The 13641-nt window shown below is 45.6% G+C and overlaps 1 protein-coding gene across 1 annotated transcript in view; it reads right to left on the minus strand.

The window, feature by feature from the left end:
- col5a3a (collagen, type V, alpha 3a) overlaps positions 1-13641 on the minus strand; it is a 72829-nt gene that overhangs the window by 56825 nt on the left and 2363 nt on the right. The window contains exons 2-4 of the mRNA XM_076266387.1: positions 5235-5402; positions 4532-4745; positions 3199-3361 (exon numbers count right to left, since the gene is read on the minus strand). Of these exons, the coding sequence (XP_076122502.1) occupies positions 3199-3361; positions 4532-4745; positions 5235-5402 (545 nt within the window). The remainder of the gene's footprint in view (positions 1-3198; positions 3362-4531; positions 4746-5234; positions 5403-13641) is intronic.

Consider the following 13641-nt stretch of genomic DNA (forward strand, 5'->3'; position numbering starts at 1 on the left):
ACAGAGCCCATCTGAATTAAAATCGGACAGGGTCTTCTGAAACTGCCCCTACGGTCTGCCCCCCTCTCTCCATCACTGCCCCTACGGTCTGCCACCCTCTCTCCATCACTGCCCCTACGGTCTGCCCCCCTCTCTCCATCACTGCCCCTACGGTCTGCCTCCCTCTCTTTATCACTCAGGCACTGTCATGACACACACAGGCTCAGTGGCTGCACGTGCACAGACACAGAGACGACCTCCATACATGTATATTTTGAATACTGAACATACCTTAGGATTTTCAGGTTCTACAAAAATGGTTCCTTAACGGCAGTTTAAGATAAACATGGCAAAGCAACACAGAGCTGTAGTTAGGAATGTGTAGTATACAAGTTTAGCTGTATGTGTTTTTAGAGTCTCAATGGTGGTTTCACATGACAGAGAAAGACAGAAAGACAAGCTTGATTATTTGTATAATGACTTCATATGTAGCTGTAATGTCTGACAGTACCCCTCTCTCTCGCCCCCCCCCTCTCTCTCTCTCTCTCTCTCTCTGTCTCTGTCTCTCTCTCTCTCGCACGCACACACACACACACACACACACACACACACACACACACACACACACACACACACACACACACACACACATACAGTTTATATAGTTCAGTCTCTTTCACACACACAAAACTGGAAACAAAATACTTGGCCCCATGTGATTGAATGCTAGTGGCATCCAATTGCAAAACAAACTCATCGGGTATGGCTTCCATTAGCGGTAGCATTTATCCTGTTACCCCCGGCACACAGTACATTCTGATAATTAGCCATTTGAACATTATGCTGCGTACTTCCAAAACATGCCTAATTATTTGAAATGAGGGAGCACTCAATTACAGTTTAGCTTAATCAGAATTCAATTAGCTTAAATGACTGCTTTGGCAAACCCCCTATAAATGTAATAGATTACTTGCTTTTTTTCCAGATTTAAAATGGTGGGTAAACGAAAGCCAATCTGCAATGTGTGAAGTCATTTTCTGATGTGTGTGTTTATGATACAATTTTAAACAAGTACTATTCATATTCATAAACTATGAGAGAGAAAAAATGTGCCATTGTAAGTATGAAAACCGGTCACTACAAACAGATCATGGCTACTTAAGGTAGTTTTGAAAAGCCTCCAAACCAATGGTAGGCTATGGGATCTGGCCCAATATCAAGGTTTATTTGACTGTTACATAGTTTATACTTCCAGGGCATAAACGGCTCATAAAAATGCAGGCACTCCATCACCCGTGCAAGTTACAACAAACAACTCCTATTTGGCTCACTTCTGCTACCTAAAATATGTAAGATCCTTTCAAGACTGATTATTCTGGAGCGGAGATTCAAATAGCTCTTTCTGGGACAGAACCATAAAAGTCATCCATGCCTCCAGCTACAGGGGAAAATAAAGCCTGACAGCTTTGCTTATGCACACACAGCTTTGCCACCACGACGCAAAGCATAAAAGCACACGTAACTTCACTGATCGTGTGTTTGCCTGCAGAGTCAAAGGACTCTGCTGTTCTTAAGGTACATAACAAGGTGTAAACCAGGGTTGTGCAAAAATCCACAATTGACTGGCTATTAAATTCCAATTCAATTCTTGTATTTCACTTGGATTTCAATTGAGGTAGCAAACGGGAAGCAGAATTGCAATTTGAATTTTGCACAACCCTGGTGTAAACATTTAAAAATATTACAGAAATACACATGGACATCAAACCTCCTAGTAACATAATAAAGTAGTGTGTATATAAGCAGTGAATAAGCATGCAGTGTATGTAAGCTAATGACTAGTCATTGCTATAATAAGCACACATAAGTGTTTGTTTAATCAAACGGGACCTGAGTACTAAATTTCGCTCCCACATGTAAATGTTGCAATGACAATAATGATTCCTTGAATCCTTAAATCCTTGAAGCTGTGGTGTAGCATCAGGGAACACTGAAACACTCTGGAGGGTCAATACTAGACAGGAGTCGTGTTGCAGGCCATCAGTGCAGATTTGTCAAGGGGTGTACACAAAGTCTTTTCAAGCAAGTCCCCCTGTTCGGCGGCCATCTTGCAACGCACTTTGGACAGTTATCGGGCAGGTATTTTCCTAGGTGTGTTTGAACCTGCCGCTATTGTTAATATAATTAGTAGGGCTGTCAAAATAACTGATTCATTTTGATTAATTCATTTGAGAAAAAATTAGTGCAGATTAATCGATTCCGTATGACCTTTGACCCTGAGCCGTTCTAGTCAGACTGTAAAATGAAGGAGAGAGAAGAAAACGTGCTGCCTGGATCATTTATTGGAACATTTACTTTTAAAAAATGGCCTGATGATGTTGAGTGGAGTGTTAAGTAATTTTCACTGTGTCCCCTAGGTTATATCTGTGGCCTGAAATGCCCTGTATGTGAAAAAAAAAACTTTTATTTGAACAGTGAAAATAATAATAAAAGAGTTTTTGAACTTTAATGTCACTAATGCTGATTATTTAATGATTCATTTGAATTTAAATATTTAAAATACTTTAACAGCAAAAATTATATATGCGATTAATTTAGATTAATTAATCACAGAGTATGTAATTAATTAGATACATTTTTTTAATCGATTGACAGCCCTAGTAATTAGTGTTTACACAGACCTGGTTGGGTGTTGAACCTAGTGAATCAGCATGTTTTAATAGAGAGGGATTTATGTGTGTGTTAAAATTATTATTATTATTGGGCAAGCGAGATATTCAGTATCAGAGTGAAAGTGTTAGGAGCAGAATACAACAGAAGATGCCGTTACAACACACTTAACGCTCCACCGGAAATAAATGAGCTACCTGATGAGCTTTTCGTTCATGAAGCCTATTGTTTGTCTGGTCAGACCTTTGTCCGTTTAGGCGGTGATCCCGGTATAAGGCGGGGATCACACTGACCAGGAACACTAGCGTTGAACAAGCTGCGTGATGACAATACGAGCGTATTCAATTGTCAGTTTAGGCAAACTGTTTGTGTTACTTAGGAACGAGATAGAACTTATTATGAACTGAGATTTGCGTTATGCTTGCCGCTGGCCAATGTGATCCCCACCTAACGCAACGCTGCCACCGTTTCGCTGCCGAACCATAGAAAACAATAGAAAAACCTGCTGCCAGCCACTTTAGAGTCTGGTGGGGGGGGGGGGAGTCTCACCTCAAACACAGCCTCATCCAGCAGACGGGCCCCGAAGACTGTGACTCCATCTGTGCTGACGACAGGGCCATCTCCACGGGGCAGCTCTGTTGTTTGCACCTCCTTACAGTCCAGGTACAGGGTGATGGACTTGCCCCGGATGCTGTAGGCGATCCTGTGCCACCTGGAGAGATGGAGGAGATGTTTGTCAGACAAGGCTACCGTGGAGAGGCCGCTTCAATTGAGTCTGTGTCGCCACACTGTGCGCTGTTCTTTGATCCTATATATTGGACTCCTTTTAGGTTCTTTTGACGGTGCTGGCAAAAGTAAGGGTTGTTGATGTTGAGGTAAATCATGTCACATCTGAGCATGGTTTTCACGGCCATAAAGCAGCAAAGGTGAAAAGGTCGTCTGCGTAGTGTCATCAGCTAATGCTATATACCCCATAGGTCAGAGATCAATTAAATTCAGGTCAAATTTATACCCTCTCTGCAAACACTTAGTTATAAAAATGTGTTGACTTGACCCACTTAAGGCAACATTGGTTGTGGAAACAATTCTACTCAGCAAACACAGTGTGTGTCTTCGGGTCCCCGGCTGTTATTTCCCCTGAAAGCTGAGTAAAGAGTAGCTGAATGTTTGCACTTTTGGACTCTCTGTTCTTTTATATGTGTAAGAATTCAACCAATGTGTAAACAAGGGAGAGATATCCTGCATTTCCTTTGGAATGGCGCTGCTTGCAGGGCAACAGCTGAGTCCTCTCAGTACGCTAAGTAAAGGTGTGATTCTTCTGGGCGAAAGCTTTGGGAAAAACAACACAAATCAATAGTTAGCATCTTTAAGGTTCATTGAGAGAAACTGTGCTAGAGGTAGTTTCAAGGCTGTGCTAGATCTACTAGTCAACTAGTAGTGATAGTTATGCCGCGTTCCATTTGTTCCAAGTCGCTCACCGAATTGTTTGACAAAGCTCCTAATAGGAAGTTGTAAATGGAACGCCCCCTAAAGTTATATCCCGACTCGTAGGCTCGTTCAAACCCAGAGTATCCAGAGTTTGAAATTCCAAGTTGGATGTGTGGCTGCACTCATTATCAGTAAATGAGAGCCGTAGATATATAGTTCTGTTCTGTTCTGTTCTAAAACAATAGTGTCCAACCTCTATCTGTTGCTATGATGCTATGACATTTGTTTATGTAAAATACTGTTTAATGCTTTGTTGCAAACTGGTAATTATTATTATTATCATTAGCTAGTTACACCCCTGCTGGAAGTCTAAAGTCAGTGAACCTTTTCCAGACCCACTCTCAATTGAGAAGAGTCTGGTGTCCACAAGGCTAGTCCATTTGAGCTAACTCACTTCCCGTCGGCGAGGTTGACCTTCTTGAAGATGGGGTAGAGGTCGGGGGAGGGCTGGCCATGTTGATCCTCGTACAGGAAGACGGGCGAGCGGCCCACCTCCAGGCCCACCTGCTGGATGCCCTGCTCGTCGTATACCGAGAGCAGGAAGAACTGTGAGCGCTTCTTCGCCCGCACCGTCGCCATCACCGAGAAGTCCTCCGGGAAGGGAGAGTCTGAGGGATGAGGCACAGAAACAAAAAATCTCATCTGTCTTCACATTAGATACAACCAAAGGGAACAAAACAGTCAGAAATCAAAAACTCTCCCAGAAAAGATTCTACATTCTCCATGCTAGATTCAACAATGTATGTGACCAAAGCCATTTTGGGCACATCATAGTAATATAGCCATGGAAGTAATAAGTAGTATAGCCATGTAATATAGTTTAATTTCAGTAATTTAGCCATGCAAGTTCTGGCAGTGTTTGTCATTGTGCTTAGAATACTTTCTGTAACTTGCTGGGTCATGGAATGCATTGTACTTAAATGTACTAAACTGATGACTCTGTTCATATTCACATTCTGATCTATATGTGTACACATGCTGTATATAGACTTGACCTAGCATATCCAGCATAACTATGTAAAAGTGCATTGAGTAAAATGATGACATCAAAAATTGAGTAAACTTGATGACAAAATCGGCTTAAGAAGTGGGCCAACCTGGGAAAAGCTGCTTGGTTGGCACACTGAGCTGAATTCTCTTGTCTATCCTGAAAGCGTAGTCCACCTCCTCGGTGTCCTTCCTGTTGGTGCAGAGGCCGGCCTCCACGGAAACACCCACCATTTTGTCCGACAGCTCCAGGCCCCGCAGCACGTCCACCAGATTGGCTGTTTACGGGAGAGCGAGAGGAAACCATTAGCCGCCGTCTCTAACGTTTCCATCTCATTTGGCAACAGCCATCAGGGCCGCGCCAAACCAATGATCTACAGCATGGAGGGGTGTGATTGAATATTGTTTGCTCACAAATCCCTCCACCCCACTTTGTTTCAAAACAACTCACATGCTACATGGTACATTCGCTCAAATATCTTGCAGATGTATGCCGCTGTGTCGGCGACAGTGCTGGCAGACATGGGGAAGATTGAGCTAATGATATTGTGTTGAGCTCCGGCCAAGTCCTAAGAACTGCAAATCTGCTTTGTTTTGCCTTTTTTTGGTTGCTGTTTTTCTCACTGACTACTTCCTGTTGTTGGGAGTTCCAGTCTGGATGTGGTCTGACTCACTTGAGGCCAGCAGGTGGCCTTCTGTGGGTATTATTATGGGATAGACGGATGGAGTCCTTAATCAGACTGCGGCCACACCTGACAGCTGACACCTGCCTGAGGCCATCACCAGGGAAGGAGGGAGGAAGGGATATGTCCCCTCTCGTCCCAGAGATGCATGCCGTTGTTACCTCTTGATCTGTCTCTCTTTCTGTTTCTCTGACAGGGAAGCTACACCAGGCGTGTAACTGAAGCGTTCCGTTCGCGACGTGTAAAATACATTTAAGATGAAGGGTCTATTTTTTTATCACGTCTGGTGTAGGTACTTCCATTAATTATAATGGAAGCTAATTGTTGCAGCGGACGCAACGTGAACGGAACGCTTCAGTTACGTGCCTGGTGTAGCTCATCCTTACTCATTCTAGTTGTCTCTCTTTCTACCCTCCTGACTCTCTCCCTCTCTTTCTCTCTATTGCAAGGGCTCTATTTTCTGATTCCCTCTTAGTCCTCTATCATGCTCCTTTTCCCTCTCTCTCTTTATATCTGTCTCTCTCTCTCTGTCTGTCTCTCTCTCCCTCTCGGTCTATCTCTCCCTCTGTCTGTCTCTCTCTCTGTCTCTCTCTCTGTCTGTCTCTCTCTCCTTGTATTTCTCTCTTTTTCTGTCTCTCAGGCTTAGACTCTGTCTCGTAGCCCTTTCACTCTTACAATCTCTCCCTCTGTCTCCATCTGCGTCCCAACTCTTCCTCTTAAAATGTCAAAACCGGCGTCCGCTCTCCTGGGAGGCAGATTTACCTTGCAACAAAAGTGCACTTTTTCCTGCACTCCTGACACACAAACTTAACAGTGTGTCAGATGTTAAACTCCACTAAACTCACCCTACTTAACTTGGCCATAGACTTGAGGGATGAGTGTCTGGCTCTTTCTGTAAGAATTCAGCATTTAGGAATCCAAAGCATTCTGGGGATTAAAATGAAATAAGAGCCCTAAATTTCAATTGCCCTCCATTTCTCCTTCATCACCTACCCCCCAGACAAACACACACACACACACACACACACACACACACACACACACACACACACACACACACACACACAAACTACCCCCCCCCCCCCACACACACACACACACCCCCCCAACTCAAAGTTAATTAAACATGTGGGCACCGTTTGCCAAATGCCAAGTCTGCCTCTCCCCTTTGCCAGGCATGAAAAAGCCTTGTGCATTTTACGGTGTAATTTATTTGCACGGTGCATGCCTTTTATGTGCTGCTGCTCGGTTCTCGTGCACAAAGCGTAGCAACAAGCCTGTAAATGGCCATGGCCACAGATAACAAGACACAATGGGAAACATCAGGTACTTATTTACAGTCAAGACAGCCTCTGACGAGAAAAACATTTTCTGTAAATAAATAATCCCAGAGTTAACTTCCTGCAAACAACAATCTAAAGTGTACACAAGTGCACACACAGCAGTTTCACTGCTGAACTACACTTTTCAATAGATATCACTACTTATGACTATATTCATCTACTCTATAGGACTTCTGCTTCAAATACAGTGCTATATCAGTTCAATCCCGGCGATTTTTTACATATAGATCTCTGGTTCTCGTGGTCACCGAGTACTGTCGATACGGGAAAAAACGAAAACAGTCAGTTCTACCTAGCTCGAATTGCTACAGCTGGAGCTATAGTGCTACACTCTGGGAGCATGTTCAAGAGACCCCATGTTCATGGCCCCAGAGTATAGCACATAGCTGTGAAACAGAGATCTATGTGAAAAATTGCTGGAATTCTCCTTTAATAAGTGGCTGTATGAACCACATTAGGAGACCTTGGCATCCTATGTGACAAAGAGAACACCTGACATCTCCATGGAAAACATGCTAACTCAATCACCCAAGAGAGCCCCAAACATCCCTCTGAAGCCTTCTTCGGCCAATGAAAACCTCTGTCCTGTGAAAACACTCAATGCCCCCTTGACCTTCGGACATGGAAAAAAAAAATTATAATATGATTACAAGCAAAACGCAGCCAAGCAAAGGAGGATTCACACATGGGGTTTTCGCGGATATAAACAAAACACTGTGGCAAAGAAGACGAAAAGTGATATCCCAAGATGCAGCTGGCTAATTAGGTGACTCAGCATCAGCAGGAGAGGTTTAACTGGTGCGCTCCTGTGAAACATCTAGCCTCTGGCAGCGTCCGTCCACAGGCCCATGAAAGCAGACCGAGGCCTGGAGGGAACGAGTACCCAGAACATCGGGATGGAATGGGGGGGAGGGAATTTCCCTTCCCCGGCGAGAATGATTTTCACAGTGACCTGCCAGATCCTCACATGCTGCATGTCTGCACTCTCACACACTCCTAAACAAACAGCCAGATTCACACAAAGGCCTGGAGACAGTCAAGCCAGGATAGCCGGAGTCACCCGGGAGAAATATGCTAAATGATTCAAAATAAACATGTTTTAATTCTCACATTGGTTTAGCTTATTTTAGTTGTAATGAAATATGAAAGGAAGATTCATGAAAATGAAATAGATTAAAGTTCCAAAAGAGTTGTGCAAGATGTCAAGCTGTTTGCAGTGCATGAGGGACCTGGGGAGGCCAATCATGAACAGTATACCAGCCCAGGGTTACTCACACGCAGCAACACCCACTCTGACTAATATAGATTGCGGACACATTCTCTTCTCATGAAGGTAGTGTAACTGTAAGTCTTATAATTTTTCTCACACACAAAACTCAGACACACACACACACACACACACGCACACAAATACAAATACAGTATGAACGTGCAAACAAATAAACACACACACACACACACACACACACACTTTTTCCATTGTTCCCACAGAGCAGCAGCTCCATGGGGGCATTTACACAGAGCTGGGGAATGTTTCTGTGCTGCTGTCGTAAAGAGCATGAGAGTCTAAGCAGGTGGCCCTCTGCCATGCTGTGGTGGAGAGATCTGAATCTGGAGGCATCTCAAGCTCTCCCCTCACATGCCAGCACCAAGATGCTGCTTACCAACACTCACATGCCTGCTAAAGCAGAGGTTCATCTTTCACAATCGTGAACTCTACTCCTAATAACGCTCCCTCATGTTCCTCGGGCTGCCATTGTGTTTCTGCAAGAGCTGAAAATAAGTATACACATACATGGGTCTTTTTATGAGACCATCAAAACCACAGCCCCCAAACCACCAGAACTGGCTCACTTTGTGTGTTCTCTGTCCTTGTCTGACCCCAGAATGGAGGACTACCTACAGGTAGTCTGCTCAGCAGGTACCAACAGGACTACACACCGCTGTGGGACCAGGCTGGTAATACCCACAAAAATCTCCTACAACAATTATCTTGTCATATGGTCTAGAGTAGTCTAACCACTAATTCATAGCTTTATGTACAGTGAGTGTGGGATGGTGATATATGATGATAGGCTGACTTCCTGAAAACAGACTGCACTTCCTCAGGTGTGTTAGATAAGATAATACTGAAGAACTAACAGAGTGACATAAATGTGTCAACCGGGAAAGGAAGTTGAAACTGGTTTTGGTAGCCTTTAGCTAAATGCTAAACTGCTATAATGGTAACTGCTGTACTGGTGGTAACCAGTTTATACTGTTCATTTTTACAGTCACCTCCATCGACACATACTCTGGAGTAAACTGCATCATGCTGTATTTGAAATCTGGTTGATAGTCTATCATTTGACAATTCAAATCTGTATAGTATTGTGAGTGCTATTTTGTTCTGGATGCCTACATTTCCTTGAGATACATAAAATATCTATCTATCTATCTATCTATCTATCTGTATGTCTGTCTGTCTGTCTGTCTATCTAAAATAAAGAAGAAGAAGAAGAAGAAGAAGAATCATTAAAAACAACTGCTTTCCTGAGTAATCTTTCTCCTAAAATAGCACATTACTGTCACTTCATTCCAGGATAAGTCCACATTTTGAGAGACTTGGATGGTTGGTGATGTTTGGACACTGTTCAGCAGACTTAGTCTGCCTTTGGTCACATTAAGCCACCATACTACTGTGTACATAAAGCATAATTGCATTTGCAGGAGTCCCACACACACCTCCTCCCCTGGTTTAAAAGCCCCAACCACAGAAACAATACCACACTGTTAAAAATCAGTGTCACGCCTACCGGCAAGAGACCGTCATTGTCCATTTCTAACACACCACACCCTGCTATTTAGAGACGGTCAAGAGAGACACTAGTCTAAAGCACTTTTTAGGGATTTTAATCATTTCTTCAGACGAGTCTATGACAAAGTCAGACAAAAAGTCCTTTATGTCAGTGCCATAAATAAATAGTTCAAAGTAACCCTACAAGAAGGACAAAATAAAAGCGTAACAAATTGATGGCAAAAAACAGCGACGTGGAAAAAAACTGGGCCCTTTCAAAAGGCAGAGAAACTGAGGCTGTCTGTTGGCTTCTGGAGAAGGACAGGTTTAATTGAATTACCTCGCTCCCTCACTGACCTCTGACCCCGAATGACTCAGAGCGAGGCCGCGCGGACAGCGGAGGCAGTGAAGCAACACAAAACCCTGAGGTAACAATGGGACCCCAGGACACGCCCAAACAAACCCCTTACTAGCCCGCACTCAGCAAGCATCCATCGAGCACCCCAAAACACGACACGACGACTCCCCCGTGCACGCTGTTGTACAAACAGCTCGTCGACGGCGAGGCTGGACCAGGCTGGACGAGGCTCTGCCCTTCAGCGCTCCCGTCTCTCAGCAGCTCCCGTCTGTCCCCGGCTTCTGTCACCAGCAAACGCTTCTGGGTTTGACTTACTAACAATGGAGCTGAGGGAGTGCTGGAGGTAGAGGGGGGAGGAGAAGGGGGGGGGGGGGGAGACATTCAGAGAGAAAGGGCGCCATATACCGAATATTTGCTATGTGTTAAATATGTTACACATACATGCCTGCACACATACATGCACATATACATACAAACATACAACATACAAACACTAAACACACACACACATTTACACAACCATACACACAGACCAACATACACTGGCATATATACTACAGAAGAGAGAGAGAAAGAGAGAGAGAGGGGTGCAACATAAAGGAGGAGAGAAATGGGTCATGCTGTTAAAGTACAAGTTTAAGATATCTATCATGTTGATTGAGCTGCGAGGATCGAGTGGGAGCGGAATCTGCTTTCACTTAGCGCCGCAGCCAGGAGTCGCCCAGACCGGCGCTTCGGGGACCCGAGAGCGATAGTTCGGGATCCAGCCCACATCGGCCCACAGCTCCGCTAATCACGCCTCCCCCAGAACCAGAACCGCGGCCCAAGCATCTGCAAGTGCCTCGCTCACAGCCAACAGCCCAGTGACAGGTCCAGATCCAGGCCCAGGCCCACCCCAGCAGAGCATAAGAGCTGAGAGAGAGAGTGAGAGAGTGAGTGAGAGGCAAGACGAGTGGGATTCTGGCCCCATGTAGGGAAGTGTTTGTGTTTCCATGTTGCTGGAACACACTTCTGGCGCTCGGATGCAGTGACTGGGACACAGTGGCATTTGATCGGTGACTCAGTCCAGAGCAGAATGTGGGTCAGCTGGCCGGGAGGCGAGTGTGAGGGTGTGTGTGTGTATGTGTGTGTGTACTTCTGAAAGTGTGTGTGTACTGTGTGTGTGTGTACTTCTGTGAGTGGGTGTGGGAGTTGACGTGTTTGGAGAGAGCCCTCATGGTGAGTCGGGCCCTGCATCTGCATCTTTCCCCCTCACTGCTCCCCACGCTGCTGGCATGATGGTCCTGAGCCCTGCCCTGCCATTCCTCCTCTCCCCTCCACTCCTCTCCCCTCTCTTCTTTACTCCTCTCCTCTCCTCTCCCCTCCCCTCTCCACTCCTCTCCCCTCCTCTCCCCTCTCTTCTCCTCTCTTCTTTACTCCTCTTCTCTCTTCTTCACTCCTCTCCTCTCCTCCTCTTCTCATCTTCTCTTCTCTTCTCTTCTCTCCACTCCTCTCCCATCCCCTCTCCTCTCCACTCCTCTCCCCTCTCTACTTTACTCCTCTCCTCTCCTCTCCTCTCCTCTCCCCTCTCCACTCCTCTCCCCTCCTCTCCCCTGTCTTCTCCTCTCTTCTTTACTCCTCTCCTCTCCTCTCCTCCTCTCCATATCTTCTCTTCTCTTCTCTTCTCTCCTCTCCTCCTCTCCTTCCTGCCGCAGTTTGTTCAGCCCATGTTTGCTCACCGCACGGCGGCCAGACTCTCCCACCACTGCTGGGCCTGTGGAGGAAACACCTGCTCCCCCTCCACTCTGCTCCTTCTCAGTCCACCAACACACACACACACACACACACACACACACACACACACACACACACACACACACACACACACACACACACACACACACAGACACACACACACACACAGACACACACACACACACACACACACACACACACACACACACACACACACAGTATACAAACACTTGCACACAAATATACACCAAAACACCAACACAGAGACATATGCACACTCAAACCCAGTCTCTCACACACAACCTCCATAATGGGGAATTTCACATACAAGCATACACACACATACACAGACATAAACACGCACAAAAAAAGCCCACTTCACACAGACCCCACAACCCTGCCTACCCCTGGTGCTCCCTCTGTGTGTTCTGCAGCGACCAACGAAAACAAAATGACTGTTTTTCCAGTATTTCCAATGTCTTCTCCGCGGACCTGCATTTGATGTCCGTGAGGCCCCAGTAGGGCTCTTCCCCTCTTCCGCGGCGTGGTCCTCCCTCTCTCCATCCCTCCTGGGCGTACGCCGTGTGGGAGGTGGGTGGGCTAGGCGTGCCACTGAGGCATAAATATTACATGCTACATCCTATGTTTTACAGCCAGGTGTACAAACGGATATCTGTAAGCTATGTCTCTCCCTCTCTCTCTCTCTCTTTCTCCCTCTCTCTCTCTGGCCCCCTAGGTAAAAGTAGGCAGACAAGCTCTACTGGTCCTGTTATACGTCTAGTACTGTTTAACATGGGGTCGCAGATGGTTTAAGGAAGATAAACGTGGAAATTCCAAACGAGCATGTCCGTGATATACGAGCCCGCGATAAGGGCTCCTTGTTGTCTGCCATGGGCCTGGCAGGAATAATAGCAGAGCTGAATTAGGATGCGGGTCCCCTCGAATAATGAGGATTTCCATCATGAGTGTACCGAAAGGCAGCAGGGGCCATCTGATGTTCAGATATATGGTGGTGGTGGGGGGGGGGGGGGGGCACTTTTCTCTGGCCTCCAGATGTTTACAGTTGGCTGTAGATTGGAGAGAGGCACTCCTTTAGGTGATGCTGAGTTGAATCAACAATCATAATATGTAGGGAAATTCCTCGTAGCTCCTCAGAGTGAATGATAGCGAAATTTCTCACCAGTGGGGAGGGTCTGTTTAAAGACGCGAGCTCTCTTTTGTGAAGACTTTTTAAAAAGAAAGAAAGAAAGAAAAAAGACAAAACAAGCCCCTGTAACTCTGTGTTTAAGTTTTCCATCAGAGGGCCTCTAACCGGATGTGAGCTCTACTACTCACCCCCCAATACCCCCCCCCCCCCCCACACACACACACACCACCGCACCGACCTCCCACCCCTTTGATACGTTTTTAATTCGTGCTCACTTTCTATTTCCACTAATTTGGGCTGAGATGAAAGGAGAGCAAAGTCTGTTTTACTCTGTAGACAGTTAAGTGTACGAATTCCTGAATCTCAGTCCCACGACAGAGATATGATGGGGGGGGGGGGGGGGTTCACGCAGGACGCAAATGTAAATGAAGGGCAGACACACTGTAAGAAATGAAAACAAACCTCCCTCTTCCGGA

This window comes from Alosa pseudoharengus, unplaced genomic scaffold, assembly GCF_046254945.1.
Source record: "Alosa pseudoharengus isolate Yale_2024_CS ecotype anadromous, Long Island Sound unplaced genomic scaffold, YU_APseudo_1.1 YU_APseudo_1.1_scf_4, whole genome shotgun sequence".
In the NCBI taxonomy this organism is placed as follows: Eukaryota; Metazoa; Chordata; class Actinopteri; order Clupeiformes; family Clupeidae; genus Alosa; species Alosa pseudoharengus.